We start from the raw sequence: 14,330 nt of genomic DNA on the forward strand, positions 1-14,330 counted from the left end.
GACAACAGGGTCCATTTTATTTGTTCCTACCATAAACCTGATGCCCAGCACAGTGCCAATTCTATATCGAGTGCTTAATAAATATTTGATTCTGTATTGTTTTCTAAACTTTTATATTCAATGCTGCCCGATGCAAACAGGCCTCCGTCGTTTCAGACATTTCATTTTAAATCCAAACATACTGTCTATAGCAGAGCAGACATTTTTTTCAAGTGAAATCTGGTAAAAGTAGAAAACAGATTCAAGTGGATCAATTCTAATCCCTGCAGAAGTATTTTTTTCAATCACTGATTTATAGGAGTACTTGTTTTCAATATTAATGACTTGTACAGATGTCAGAGAAGTCCACATAAGCATCACAAAGATCTACAATTACCACATTCAATTTGGATCTGTCTAAATATTACTTCTCCAAGAGACATGATCCACTGTGGGCCAGATAGTGCAACATCAATTAAACTGTTCAGGTGGAAATATAATTTAGCCTTATAATAGGGCCCTCAAGAAACTTCTGTTGAATGAACAAATGTATCTTCAAACAAATTCTATTTCACAATTCCATCTTTGACAGAACAGGAGCATTGCCATCTTGGACAAGCACTGCTATTTTAAGTTCCCCTTGATTAAAAACTGCCTAAATCCAGCCCCAAAACATCAGCCTAATGGCTAATGTCAGCATGACCATAAACGACAAATGACACCTCTGACCAGAAACCTTCCAAACCTGAGATAAATCCCCTCTGACCAGAGACATGCCAACCCTGAGATAACCTCCCCTCTGACCAGACATTCCAAACCCACAATAAAACTCTCCTCTACCCAGAAACATTCTGAACCTGTGATAAGCTCTCCCTCCCTAAATCCTTAAGTACCCTTAGTCTGTAAGAGAGAATGTTCCTGACCAAAAATCAGCCAGAAGCCCCTCTCAGGTTTATTCTCTAAAATAAACCTGTCTTTGACTGTTCAGCCACTTTTCAAGTTTCCTTCTTCTTTCTTCAACTCTTACATTTGGTGCCGAAACCTGGGACGGCTGTTGGGGGTAGAGGCTCTCTTGCAACCCAGGAAGCAGTGGGCAGCGGCAGTTCGTCCCGAGATAACTCCTGGATCCTGACGGTCTCTGGCCACCTGTCATGTCTTTTCTCTCTCTTCACTTTTCAAGCAGTTTGCATGAGGTGGATAACTAATCTGAAGGGGACTATGAGGCTTGGGCTGGGGCTACTCCCCAGTGGGTTCTCAAAACCCTCAGGTCTCAGGAATCCACCTTGACTGCCTGCAACAGGTATTTTGCTCTCTAACCCTTGTCCACTCTTCCTCCCTCTTCTTTCTCTCTCTCTTCCTCACGTGGCTCCAGTCCAGGAGGCCCTTTAGTGATTCCAACCAGAACATCCAACATCAGACACTAATCCAGCCAACCGGTAAGATTTGCCTTTCCTAGCTTTCTCACAGTACCTAGGAAAGTCAGGTCTGCCGTCCTGGTCCTTGGAGGACCTGTGGGACTAAGTTGAAGAAATCTTGGGGATGCTCAGTTTCTTCTCAGCTTAACTGTCCTCTTTATAACGAGGATTCCAGGTCTCTGTCTTTTGTCTGGGGATGCCTAGAACAAAAACAGATACTCTCGGCCTCCTCTTATCAGTCCACATAGGTGCCAAACAATTCCACATTCCTATGTCCTCCCCACTGGACTGTCTCCTTCACAACCTCACCAAACTTGGCTTATGCGGGAACCTAAAGTCAAAGTGTTTAATTTTTCATTGCAACATGGCCTTGCCCCAATACAAATTAGATAATGACAGCTGATGGCCTGAAAACGACACCTTTGACTTTCAAATTCTCAGGGACCTTGACAACTTTATAACCAGGAATGGCAAATGGCAAGAGGTTCCCTATATTCAGGCTTCCTTCTACCTTAAATCCCAACCCTCTTTATGTCAAGCTTGCACCCCTCGTGAAATCCTTCTTCTTAATGAAAACCTCCCTGGGTCTCTCCTCCCTCTGAAACCTCTTCCCCTGAAATCCCCTTTGACCCTGCAGATGAACTCCCTCCATACTCTCAACCCCTGCATCCATTTCTTGCCCATCCAAACCCTCCATCTCTTTGGCCCCTCTTGCCCCCAGCCTTTAGTGCCAAATCTGAACCCTCATCCTTCTCCACCCATTACCCATTCAAACACTACTCCAGCTAGTCAAACCACCTCTGCCATTCTCCCTCTCTGGGAAGGCCCTAGGGTTGAAGGCATTGCTTGTGTTCATATCCCCTTTCTCCATGTCTGAATTGTCACAGATCGAACAGTGTCTAGGATCTTTCTCTGAAAATCTATCATAGGGAATTCCTGCACATAACCCAATCATTTAATTTAACTTGACATGACATTTATATAATTCTAACCTCCACCCTCACCCCTGACAAAAAACAGCGCATCTGGCAGTCAGCTGAACCACACACAGATGAACTCCATAATCAAGCCCCTATACAAAATCCAGTGGCCAATGATGCAGTCCCCTGCAGAGGCCCAGACTGGACTTACCAACAGGGAGACAATGGCATCAGGTGAAGAGACCACATGATTACCTGTCTCCTCACAGGCATGGGCAAAAATGCTTATAAGACAGTTAACTATGAAAAGCTCAGAGAAATTACACAAGAGCACCAGGAAAACCCTGCCCTTTTCTTATCACACCTCATTGAAGCTATGCTAAAATATACCAATTTGGATCCAGAATCTAGAGAAGGTCAAACTTTTCTCTACCTCCAATTTATTTCCCAATCCACCCCAGATATCCACAAAAAATTACAAAAATTAGAGGAGGGTCCTCAGACATCTTGGCAGGAGCTCCTAAATGCAACCTTCTGGGTCTTTAACAACAGACATGAGGAACAAAAAATTCAAGAAGACAAACATCTCCATTTAAAATACCAGATGCTTGCCTCCACTGTCCAAAAGGCAGTTACACAAAAGCCTCCTAATAACCCAAAGGGAAACTCCCCCACCTCTCCAGGAGTCTGTTTTCAATGAGGCAACCCTGGACACTGGGCAAAGGCTTGTCCTAACCCCTGGCCTCCCACCAAACCATGCCCAACTTGCAGTCTTTGCGGACACTGGACGATGGAATGCCCTCAACGGGGACATCTTCCCCATTCAGATGCTGCTCATAATGAAGCCCCCCAACCATCACAGGAGGAAATCTCTTCACTGCTGGTGCTGACAACGGAAGACTGAGGGTACCTGGGATCCTTCGCCTCCACATCTAGTGAGTCCACGAAACCCAGGGTAATTGGGATAGTATCTGGTAAGATTATTTCCTTTCTTTTGGATACTGGGGGGGCAAGTCTATTGGTATTAACTGAATATCAAGGTCCATTAGAATGTTCATCTGCTTCTATTGGTGGCATGAAGGGCATACAAGAAACCCCATACAAAACACTACCTCTATATTGCTCATTTCAGGGAGTCACCCTTACTCACTCTTTCTTGGTCATTCCTTATTCCCCTACTCCTTTACTAGGAAGGGACATCCTACACAAACTGGGAGGAATCATTCATTTATCAACCCTACACCAAAGCTACCCCTATTTATTATTATCTTAAGAACAGAACCCTTCCTCAGACATTCCACATCCAAACAGACTTAAATCCCAAATTCCTCAGCCCTGTAAATCCCATAGTATGAAAAACTGACTCCCCCATGTTAGCTACCCACCATTGTCCAATTCAAATTTCACTGAAGGATCCTAAATGCCAAACAGTGGTCCCACAATATCCCCTAATGGATTATGGGGACTCAAGTCCATCATCTCCCAACTTTTGGCTGCCAATATTTTATTTTATTATTTTATTTTATGTTTTTGAGATGGAGTCTTGCTCTTGTCACCCAGGCTGGAGTTTAATGGCGCAATCTTGGCTCACTGCAACCTCTGCCTCCCAGGTTCAAGTAATTCTCCTACCTCAGCCTCTCGAGTAGCTGGGACTATAGGTGTGTGCCACCATGCCCAACTAATTTTTGTATTTTTAGTAGAGATGGGGTTTCACCATGTTGGCCAGACTGGTCTCGAACTTCTGACCTCAGGTGATTCACCCGCCTTGGCCTCCTAAAGTGCTGGGATTACAGGCATGAGCCACTGCACCTGGCCTAGCTGCCAGTATTTTAAACCCTACCCATTTTCCCCACAAAACTCCTATTCTCCCAGTTACAAAACCGGATGGCTCCTATAGACTGGTTCAGGATTTGCAACAAATCAACTCCACTATTGTTCCTGTTTATCCTGTTGTCCCAAACCCCTGTACCCTCATATTGCAAATTCCTCCCAACACTAGCTATTTCTCTACATTAGACCTCAAAGATGCCTTCTTTTACTATCACTCTACATTCCTCCTCTCAAAACCTTTTTGCTTTCACTTGGACTGATGCTGACACATGCTACTCCCAACAACTCACCTGGACTTGTCCTCCCCCAGGGGTTTAGGAACAGCCCTCAGTATTTTGGTCAGGCACTTCGATTGGACCGTTCCCAACTACCTCTACAACCCAGCGTCTTGTTTCAATATATGGACAATTTACTTCTTTGCAGTCCCTCTCTAGAACATTGTATTCAACACACAGCCAGGCTTTTAAATTTGTTGGCTGAATGTGGGTACCAGGTATCCAAAAGGAAGGCCCAATTAACCTCTCCAAATGTTTCATAGCTAGGATTAATTATAACTCCAAATACCCAGGAAATTCCACTAGCATGAAAGCAAGGCATTCAACAAATCCCATTTCCTAAGACAAAAAGGGACTTACTCTCTTTCCTCAAATTAGTGGGATATTTCTGATGATAGATAGCAAATTTTGCCACTGTCACTAAACCTCTTTATGAACACACAAGAGGAAATCTTGACCAACCACTCACTCCCACCCCAGACCTTTATCATGCTTTCTGTCACCTAAAATGTGCCTTATTACAGACCCCCCACTTTAGGCCTTCCAAACCTCCTAAGAACTTTTCATCTATATTTATACAGTTCTCATAATCAAGCCCTTGGACTATTAGCCCAATCCATGGGAGATTCCCTCCAACCAGTGGCATATTCTTCAAAACAACTAGACCCCATTTACAAAACCTGGCACATTTGCTTAAAAATTTTTGCCACAGCCTCTTTAATTATCCCTGAGGCACAAACTCACATTCTACGAACCTCTTCAGGTATTTTCTTCTCACAGTCTACAAGATATGCTCAGCCGTAAGGCGCTCACCTCCATCTCATCCTCTCGCATGCAAGCCCTACATTCAACCCTCCTCAGCCCTCCATCTCTCTTCATAGATGCTCACCCCCTCAATCCTGCTACTTTTTTATCTTCAACACTGATTTTGGACCCTGACCAACACTCATGCTCTGATCTAATTGAAAGTTCTCACACCATGTTTTGCCACCTTACTTCCACTCACATAAAGGGAGCCCCAGATTGATTTATAGATGGCAGTGCATCAAAAAACCCTCCCCTCCAAACAGGATATCCCATCATTGAGAGATATCATGATGATACCCGCTCTCTTCCACCTAGAAGAGTCATAGAGGCTGCCCCCTTGCCTTTGGGCACATCCTCCCAACAAGCAGAATTAGTTGCCCTAATAAGAGCATTAACCCTAGCAAAAAACACACAAGTTAATATATACCACCGATTCTAAATATGCCTATAACATCAACCATTCCAATGCCCAAATTTGGAGCAAGAGGGGCTATCTCACAGCTAAGGGAACTCCTATCATTAATGGAAAACTAATCCATCCTCTATTAAAGGCTGCTCTACTTCCAGAAAAGGTTGCAGTTATCCATTACAAATGACATCAATCAGATAAAAGCCACATTTCTTTAGGGAACTGTGAGGCTGACTACTGGGCAAAACACACCTCAACCCATCATCCAATTCTCCAATATCTATTTCCCCTCACACAACATATCCCCTCCTTTTATCCCGAACACCAAATACAACAACTAATCACAGCAGGGGGACAATTCAAATTCCCATACTGGTTCATACAAAACAAATTAGTCCTACCTGACCCTGAAAAAACAACTCTTGGCCAGGCACAGTGTCTCATGCCTGTAATCCCAACACTTTGGGAGGCCGAGGTGGGTGGATCACGAGGTCAGGAGTTCGTGACCAGCCTGACCAACATGGTGAAACCCTGTCTCTACTAAAAATACAAAACTAGCCAGCCGTGGTAGTGCGTGCCTGTAATCCCAGCTACTCCGGAGGCTGAGGCAGGAGAATCACTTGAACTCCAGAGGTAGAGGTTTCAGTGAGCTGAGATCATGCCATTGCACTCCAGCCTGGGCGACAGAGCAAGACTCTGTCTCAAAAAAACAAACAAACAAACAAACAAAAAACTCTGTTATGGGACATCCACAACCTCTTCCACACTAGCCATTCCCCTCTACAACATTTCTTAAGTTTCCACATACACATAACCCCAGATATAAAGGAACAGTTGAAAGCCATTTTCCATCAATGCTCTATTTGCCAGAAAGCTTCACCCCACTTCAACACTAGACTCCCTTCTTTTCCAACCCATCAAGACAGGGGAACCTTCCAAGACAAGACTGGCAAATTGATTTTACCCATATGCCCCCAGTAAAAAAGGTTCGATTTCTTTTGGTTCTGGTTGATACCTTTTCGGGATGGGTTGAGGCTTTTCTGACAACCAAGACATAAGCTTCGACTGTCACCTCCAAATTAATAACAGAAATCATCCCCTGGTTCAGGGTGCCTCTTTCTTTTCAATCTGAAAATGGTCCTGAATTCATTTCTCAAATTACTCAAACACTTGCACAAACCCTACGAATCACCTGGAAGCTACACATCCCCTATCAACCTCAATCTTCAGGAAAGGTTGAAAAAATGAATGGCATTCTAAAAAGCACCCTCACCAGGTATTCACTCCAAACACATAAAGACTGGGTTACACTTTTACCTTTGGCCCTTCTGAAAATTCGGGCACTCCCACGGAAGCCTTTAATGCTCAGCCCCTTTGAACTCATGCATGGGAGTTTTGAGCATGAGTATTTGAACTCATGCTCCTTTTGTTCCACCTGGGGGTCAAGCCCCACCTCTAACAACCCCTCTCATTTCCCCTCTTCTGCATACCATCCGCCATTTCATTGGGGAATATGCTGACAAATACTTGCCACAACCTGTCGCCAACTCCTTTAATCCCTTCCTACAGTCAGGAAACTGGGTTCTGGTAAAAGGTCCCAGCCCTACACGAATCCCAGAGGAAAAGGAACAGAAATTCACCTAAGCAGCTACATCTCTTTCTCTCTCAAACTTTCATTGCTTCCTAACTAACCTTGTTACAGACCTTCTGTAGAGGACTACGTGCTCGCAAACGCGACGTTCCTGATAAGTACTGCTCTTGCAAACGAAGCAGGGCATTCCTTCCCTGCAAACAGGGAGGACAAAGGAGCCAGCTGCAAACAGCAGGCCCTGGGGACTGGTTAATGTGTAAACATCTTGAGAAACCAGAAAGTCAGGAAAAGGTCAGAAAAACAACACGTGACTTGTGACTTGGCAACATTCCACAACCGATTGTATAAAATAAAGCAGAGCGTGCCGTTCGGGGCGGCCGCCATGTTTGTCTCGTCCTGTGTTGTCTTGTGTGTTCATTCCTTTGTTTAGGAAACATGCGGACCCCAACACCTTCAGGTGGTAGCCTTACAAAACTCTCATTATATATCCTGATCAGCTCCTTACTATTCCACGGGATTTATGGCTTCAAGGAACTTTCCAGGACTTTACTCCTACCCAAATAACTTTTTCCTCCTTTTGCTTGTTTCTTTCAATCTAAATTCCCTAATCACATCAACCTCACCAATAGAATCACTCCTCACTGCTATCAAACTAGAACGTTCTGTAAACCTTACACAATCCCTCTTGCTGCAAGCTAACTCTTCCTTTGCTCCAGAATGCTAGATGTGTTTATCACTGTCTTCCTCAGCTTATACATCCCTTCCTACACCCCTTCATGACCTTTTAACAGAAAACATAACCCTAAGCTATAAATTCCTTTTTTGAAAGAGCTGACCCTCTGGTCGGCGATTATCCCACTTCCAGGGCCAATCAGGCCAACAAATTATTTCAAACCTATTACAACTCCTACAACGCCTTAAGTCACAAGACCCTCCCATTGAAGGGCCCCTAATTAAACACACCCCCCCTTTGACAAGAAGCCTCACTTTGCTTTTCAGCCTCTGAGGGAAATTTCCCTGTAAGATCCTTAACACTTAACCAATGCAACTGCATTATCATTGTTAAACACCCCGCTGACCATCACACTAACCAAGTTGACTACCAAGTATCACCTGAAGTGAATGGAGCATTTCTGCAACCCACTCGTTCTACAGCCCCTCCCTCAACCAATGCCTCTGGCCTAATTTGTGCTGTCCCTAGAGCCCACCTTTATCCATGGCTTAATATTAATGGTGCAACATCTAATCGCATTAAGTGTGTAAAAAAATAACTCTTCCTATATTGCTACTATAGTGGGTGTCTCCTTGACCTCCTCCTTGTCCACTTGGAGTAATGAACCACAGGAAAGAAAAAAACACCCCATCTTTAATTCACTTGTTTTCTTTCCATATTTCCACCTGTATTTATGACAAAGGCTTATTTTTTGTGTGTGGCACCAACACATATCTTTGTCTCCCCACCAACTGGACTGGAACCTGTACCCTAGTTTATCTTTCTCCCTCCATTGGAAAAGTTCCTCCCAGCCAACCTTTGCCTGTTCCATCCATCCAATATGTTAGGAAGAGGAAGGTCATCCACGTCATTCCTTTAATGGCTGCCTTGGATATAACCTCCAGACTTGGATTCAGAGCAGGCAGATTGGCCACTTCCTTAACATACTTTAAAGCTCTTTCCACAGAATTACAGGGTTCTTTAGAAGATATGGCCTGAAGCATTATAAGAGTCCAAGACAAACTAGACTCCTCGGCTGGAGTAGCCTTCCAAAATAGATGGGGACTAGATCTAATAACGGCTGAAAAAGGGGACCTCTGCCTCTCATTGGGTGAGGAATGTTGCTTTTATCTCAACCAATCAGGGCTAGTAAAAGACGCTGATGAGAAACTTAAATAAAGGGCTAAAAAGCTAAGGGAATATCAAAACAACCGAATAGATAGTTGGTTTGGGAACAAAATCATAACGTGGGTCGTCCCATTCCTGGGCCCCCTCCTAATGAAACGCCTAAGACTCATGTTCTGACCCTGCCTAGTTAACCTTATTCAAAGATCTTCAACCAACAGGATCATGGCCATTTCACAGACTACTACCCAAAAACATCTACCTACAGCATTACCCCTTCTTTCTTCAGCACTTACAATCTTACCTCGTATCTGCAGTATACTTTGTTTCTTTCATGTCCGGAGGGTCAAATCTAGGTGCCAAAGATCTAAAAATTAAGAGTTGAATGTAAAACTCAAATAAAATTGAAATAAAATATAACTTGTTTAGTGTTAATGTTAACCTTTTTCTTCCTTTTTTTTTTGTTTTCTTAAGAGGCAAGGTCTCACCCCATCTCCCAGTCTGGAGTGCAGTCGTTTGATCATAGCTCACTACAGCTTTGAAATTCTGGGCTCTGAGGAGATCCTCTCACCTCAGCCTCCCAAGTCGCTGTGACTACAGGCATGTGCCACCATACCTGACTAATTCTTTTTATTTTTTGTAGAGACAGGGTCTCTCTATGTTACCCAGTCTGGTCTTGAACTCCTGGACCCAAGCCATCCTCCCACCTTGGCCTCCCAAAGTACTGGGGATTACAGGTGCAAGGCACAGCACCCAGCCAACTTTTTTCTTTTTTTTTTTTTTTTTTTGAGACGGAATCTTGCTCCGTCGCCCGGGCTGGAGTGCAGTGGCCGGATCTCAGCTCACTGCAAGCTCCGCCTCCCGGGTTTACACCATTCTCCTGCCTCAGCCTCCCGAGTAGCTAGGACTACAGGCGCCAGCCACCTCGCCCGGCTAGCTTTTTGTATTTTTTCAGTAGAGACGGGGTTTCACCGTGTTAGCCAGGATGGTCTCGATCTCCTGACCTCGTGATCCGCCCGTCTCAGCCTCCCAAAGTGCTGGGATTACAGGCTTGAGCCACCACGCCCGGTCAACTTTTTTCTTTATAAAACTATATACTTACAGTTCTCCTCTGGCCTCTAATACTTTTTCATCCCTCCTCTGGTTCCTTTTTGCACCTTCGAGCACTCATTGTTGATGTGTCACTAACCTCTGCTTTTCTTTCTCCAGACTCAAAACCTCAGGAAATATATCTCCTTACACCCTCATCCTAGCTGTCATTCCTCACTGATGATAAGCCACTTGCAAATGGAAGTTTAAACACCACCTAAAACTGAACATATCCAAACCGCTGTCTTCTCTCCAAGTCCTTAACTCCTTAACTTTCTTAACACCATTAGTGCCATGGTTCTTCACTGCATCCTGTTCAAAGTGAAGCAATCTTCAAATCCTTTCTCCTTTACCTCTTCTTCATGCTTTCACTCAGCTATGGGAACCCATCCCCTCAAGTCATGTCCACTCTTCCTTTACAGTCTTTCTCACACATTCTCCTCATCTCTCCTGACTGCCACAGTAATCGTGGCTGAGGGCACCTCATGTACAGAACTCTCTTCTTTCCATCCAAGCATCTACATCAAGAATCATCTTTCTTTAATACATCTATCTACTGTTCAGAATATACTGGTGGCTCATAATGGCTCCTACTGCCATCTTACTCTCATTTCTGACTATATTTACATCGTTGCCTTTCTCTTCAGTTAATTGACATAGCATCTGACCTTTTTATAATCCAAGTTTTTATGCTATTTTAATCTTACTTGTCTGCAAAATAATACACTTCTCTTGAAAATACTTCTACAGTGAAAACAGCCCAATTCCTTGCCAGCCTCTTACAAAATAATGCTCTTAACCTAATTACTCGAGTGATACCCCCATAGGGCTTTATGTCTACAGTGTAGCATGTGCATCTATTCAAATATCTCTCGACACATCTAAAATTATTTTATAGATTTCAAGCTTTCTGCTTCTGAAACTCTGCTCAAATAAGGGTGTACAATACCCTACAAGTATTTAAAACAATACATAAGTCTGAAATAAAACTTCAGATCAAAATATGTTCAATGCATAATGATACTCACCTTTTTGCCTTCCTTTGGTTATTTCTGAGACCATTCTATAACAAAAGAAAATGAGAAATAGTTTCAGATGACTAAATCAATCATCTTCCTTTCTCTTGTTATCTTTCCTCCTGTATTTCCAGATGGGTCGCTGACCAATTTCTTAGTCTATCAATGTCTGTATTCTCATCAAGCCCTGTATAAACACTTAGTATTGTAAGACTTAACTTTTTGCCAATCTAATGAGTTTAAAATAGTATCTAATTGTTTTGATTTACATTTTCCTGATACCTAGTAAAGCAGCTTTTAATATTTGTTGCCCATTTGGGTATCCCTTCTCTGAACTATCTGTTTATATCCTTTGTACATTTTTCTACTGAGTTGCTTGCCGTTTTCTTATTGATTTTGTAGTTCTTTATAACAGAATACTCTTGTAACACTAATCGTCAAAAGCATGGATTTTGCTTTAAGTTCAACATTGCCTGCTTATGTGCACCAAAAAGTTATCTGTTTTTGTTTGTTTGTTTTTGTTTGTTTGTTTTTGAGATAGGGTCTCACTATGTTGCCTAGGCTGATCTCAAAGTCCTGGGCTAAAGAGATCCTCCCACCTTGGCCTCCCAAGTGCTGCAGACTACAGGCATGTGCCACTGCACCAGGCTAAAAAATTATCTGATTTCAAGTTTACTTTTAATGTTAAATTCTAATTTTTTAAAACACAAATAAACTATATTAGAGAATCTTTAAATATTATCCCATTGGTAGGAGAGAAAAGCAAAATCATAGGAATATATTAAAATATAGGGGTGAGTGAGGAAAGACAGAAGTGACGTGTAGAAGGGTGAGGAATGGAACTTAATTTTAAAAAGAATCAAAGGGCTGCTGAGCCGGGCGCGGTGGCTCATGCCTGTAATCCCAGCCTTGGGGAGGCTGAGGCGGGCAGAACACGAGGTCAGGAGCTCGAGACCAGCCTGACCAACATGTTGAAACCCCGTTTCTACTAAAAATACAAAAATTAGCTGGGTGTGGTGCATGCGCATGTAATCCCAGCTACTCAGGAGGCTGAGGCAGGAGAATCGCTTGAACTGGAGGGCGGAGGTGGCAATGGGCCAAGATCTCGCCACTGCACTCCAGCCTGGGTGACAGAGGGAGACTCAACCTCAAAAAAAAAAAAAAAAAGGCTGCTGAATATTATCATTTAGTAAGAGTGCATAAGAAAAAATATAAAAATTATGGTGGAATACTGGAAGTTATTTTTAAATGAGGAAACGCACAGAAAAATAAGATTAAGTAGGAAGCTTCGAGACTAATATGATACCGTAAACAATGAAGAATTGTTTAAACTGCCACTGTTAGAATTTATCTCTGATGTATCTGCTGCGACGTCACTTTCAGATGATGATTCAGAAGCACTAGAAGAAAAGGGTGTAACTATTAGTTTATTAATTCTGTTTTTATCACTTCTTTCTCTAAATTCTCCTTAAACATAAAAATTTATCTTTCAGACAGAAATATGAATATGTTAAATATCTCAATTGTTTGTCTACACTTACAGTGAGTTGTTCACTAAAGGGTTGCTTTGGGAGCCACACGTAGCAGCAACAGAACCAGAGGACATGGAGTCAGGTTTCTGAAAGAAAGAGAGTCCCTTAGTAGGCTTAAATGCAACTAATTATTTCTCCACAGAGGCTCAGTTTCTGTGTACTGTCACATTTATTTCAACACATTTACCAAATCCACAACCACAAACAATTACAAAATTAATAACTTTTTTTATGGATGTTTGGTCTGGATTTTATTTTATTTTTTATTTCATTTTTCTGGATCACAGGACAGATAATTTTTTTGTTTGTTTCTTTTGAGACAGGATCTGGCTCTGCTGTCCAGGTTGAAGTGCAGTGGCATGATCTTAGCTCACTGCAACCTCCACCTCCCAGGCTCAGGCAATCCTCCCACCTCAGCCTCCCAAGTAGCTAGAACTACAGGTACATGCCACACACGTATCTAATTTTTTTTTTTTTTTTTTTTTTTTTTTTTTTTTTTTTTTTTGTAGATTCATGGTTTTGCCATGTCGCCCAAGCCAAGCTGGTCTGAAACTCCTGAGCTCAGGAGATCTACCTGCCTTGGCCTCCCACAGTGCTGGGATTACAGGTGTGAGCCACCACACCCAGCCATGGCCCCATGGCACATGGCTCATTGGTGCAACACAGAATGGAGGAATCATTTTGCTAAATCACTGGCTGTCTTGGCATAATGTAACCACAGTCTAACCTGAAGTCAATTTCAGAGGGAATTTTAAAACATAAAAATTTAATCCAAAGGCAATACGTACCACTGAGGTTTCTTTTGATATCTCAAGAAATGCAAATTTAGCGGCCAATTGTTTTGCTTCCTGTTTAGTAGAACCTGTACCAATACTATATTCTTTCTGTCCCATTTTGCATTTATAATGAAATCTAGGAGAAATCATAGAGGGTACTTATCCAAACATGAAAAATATAGTAAATCCAACTTACGATTAAAAAAAAATAACATTAACAGAGATCTTAAGATAACACCAATTTATTAGATAGATTTATAGTTCATATCTTGCATAATTTAAAACCTCAGTAACCTGCCTGACCAATTTCTCTGAATAACCAGGATCAGTTGACATCTGAGCTTGCATTTTCCAGGCAATTTCTAATTTTTGGTTGCTTTGCTGAAAGATCTGGCACAAAGGCACTAAATGGTGATTTTTTTTTTTTTAATTCCCCAAAGGTCAAAGGATATGGAGGTAGAAAAGAAAGAGGTCCAGTGAATTTTTTCAGCAGTGCTCAAATGGGAAGGAAAAAGCCAGCAGAGAAAGTGGGTTTGACAGGAGAAGCTATGAAGTTACAGTGTAGGGGAAGAGCAAAGCATGGATTCTGCTCTAACTTCAACATTGTCTGCCATCTGCTTATGTGCACAAAAATTTGAGAAAATCCCCGCAGTGTGGATTCCCCATACTAAAGTCCACACTCTCCCATTAGATGTAAGGACATTTGTGGTTAGGCCAGGATACTTGGACAATTATATAAGAACTATTTTTAAGGGATAAAACAATGGACATGGCAATTTATATCACAGAGTTACTGCATATTACTGCAAAATGATTCCAGTATTTGAACTCCTTTTCCTTTGTGTTTCTATTGG

The 14,330-nt window shown here is 42.4% G+C and overlaps 1 protein-coding gene across 3 annotated transcripts in view; it reads right to left on the reverse strand.

The window, feature by feature from the left end:
* EIF2AK2 (eukaryotic translation initiation factor 2 alpha kinase 2) overlaps positions 1–14,330 on the reverse strand; it is a 63,559-nt gene that overhangs the window by 23,983 nt on the left and 25,246 nt on the right. For all 3 annotated transcript variants that reach the window (XM_030921646.1, XM_010373136.2, XM_030921645.1), the window contains 5 exons: positions 13,489–13,612; positions 12,710–12,786; positions 12,475–12,568; positions 11,181–11,215; positions 9,368–9,430 (listed from right to left, as the gene is read on the reverse strand). In XM_030921646.1, the coding sequence (XP_030777506.1) occupies positions 9,368–9,430; positions 11,181–11,215; positions 12,475–12,568; positions 12,710–12,786; positions 13,489–13,612 (393 nt within the window). The remainder of the gene's footprint in view (positions 1–9,367; positions 9,431–11,180; positions 11,216–12,474; positions 12,569–12,709; positions 12,787–13,488; positions 13,613–14,330) is intronic.

The sequence above is a fragment of the Rhinopithecus roxellana genome, chromosome 17 (genome assembly GCF_007565055.1).
Source record: "Rhinopithecus roxellana isolate Shanxi Qingling chromosome 17, ASM756505v1, whole genome shotgun sequence".
Lineage (NCBI taxonomy): Eukaryota > Metazoa > Chordata > Mammalia > Primates > Cercopithecidae > Rhinopithecus > Rhinopithecus roxellana.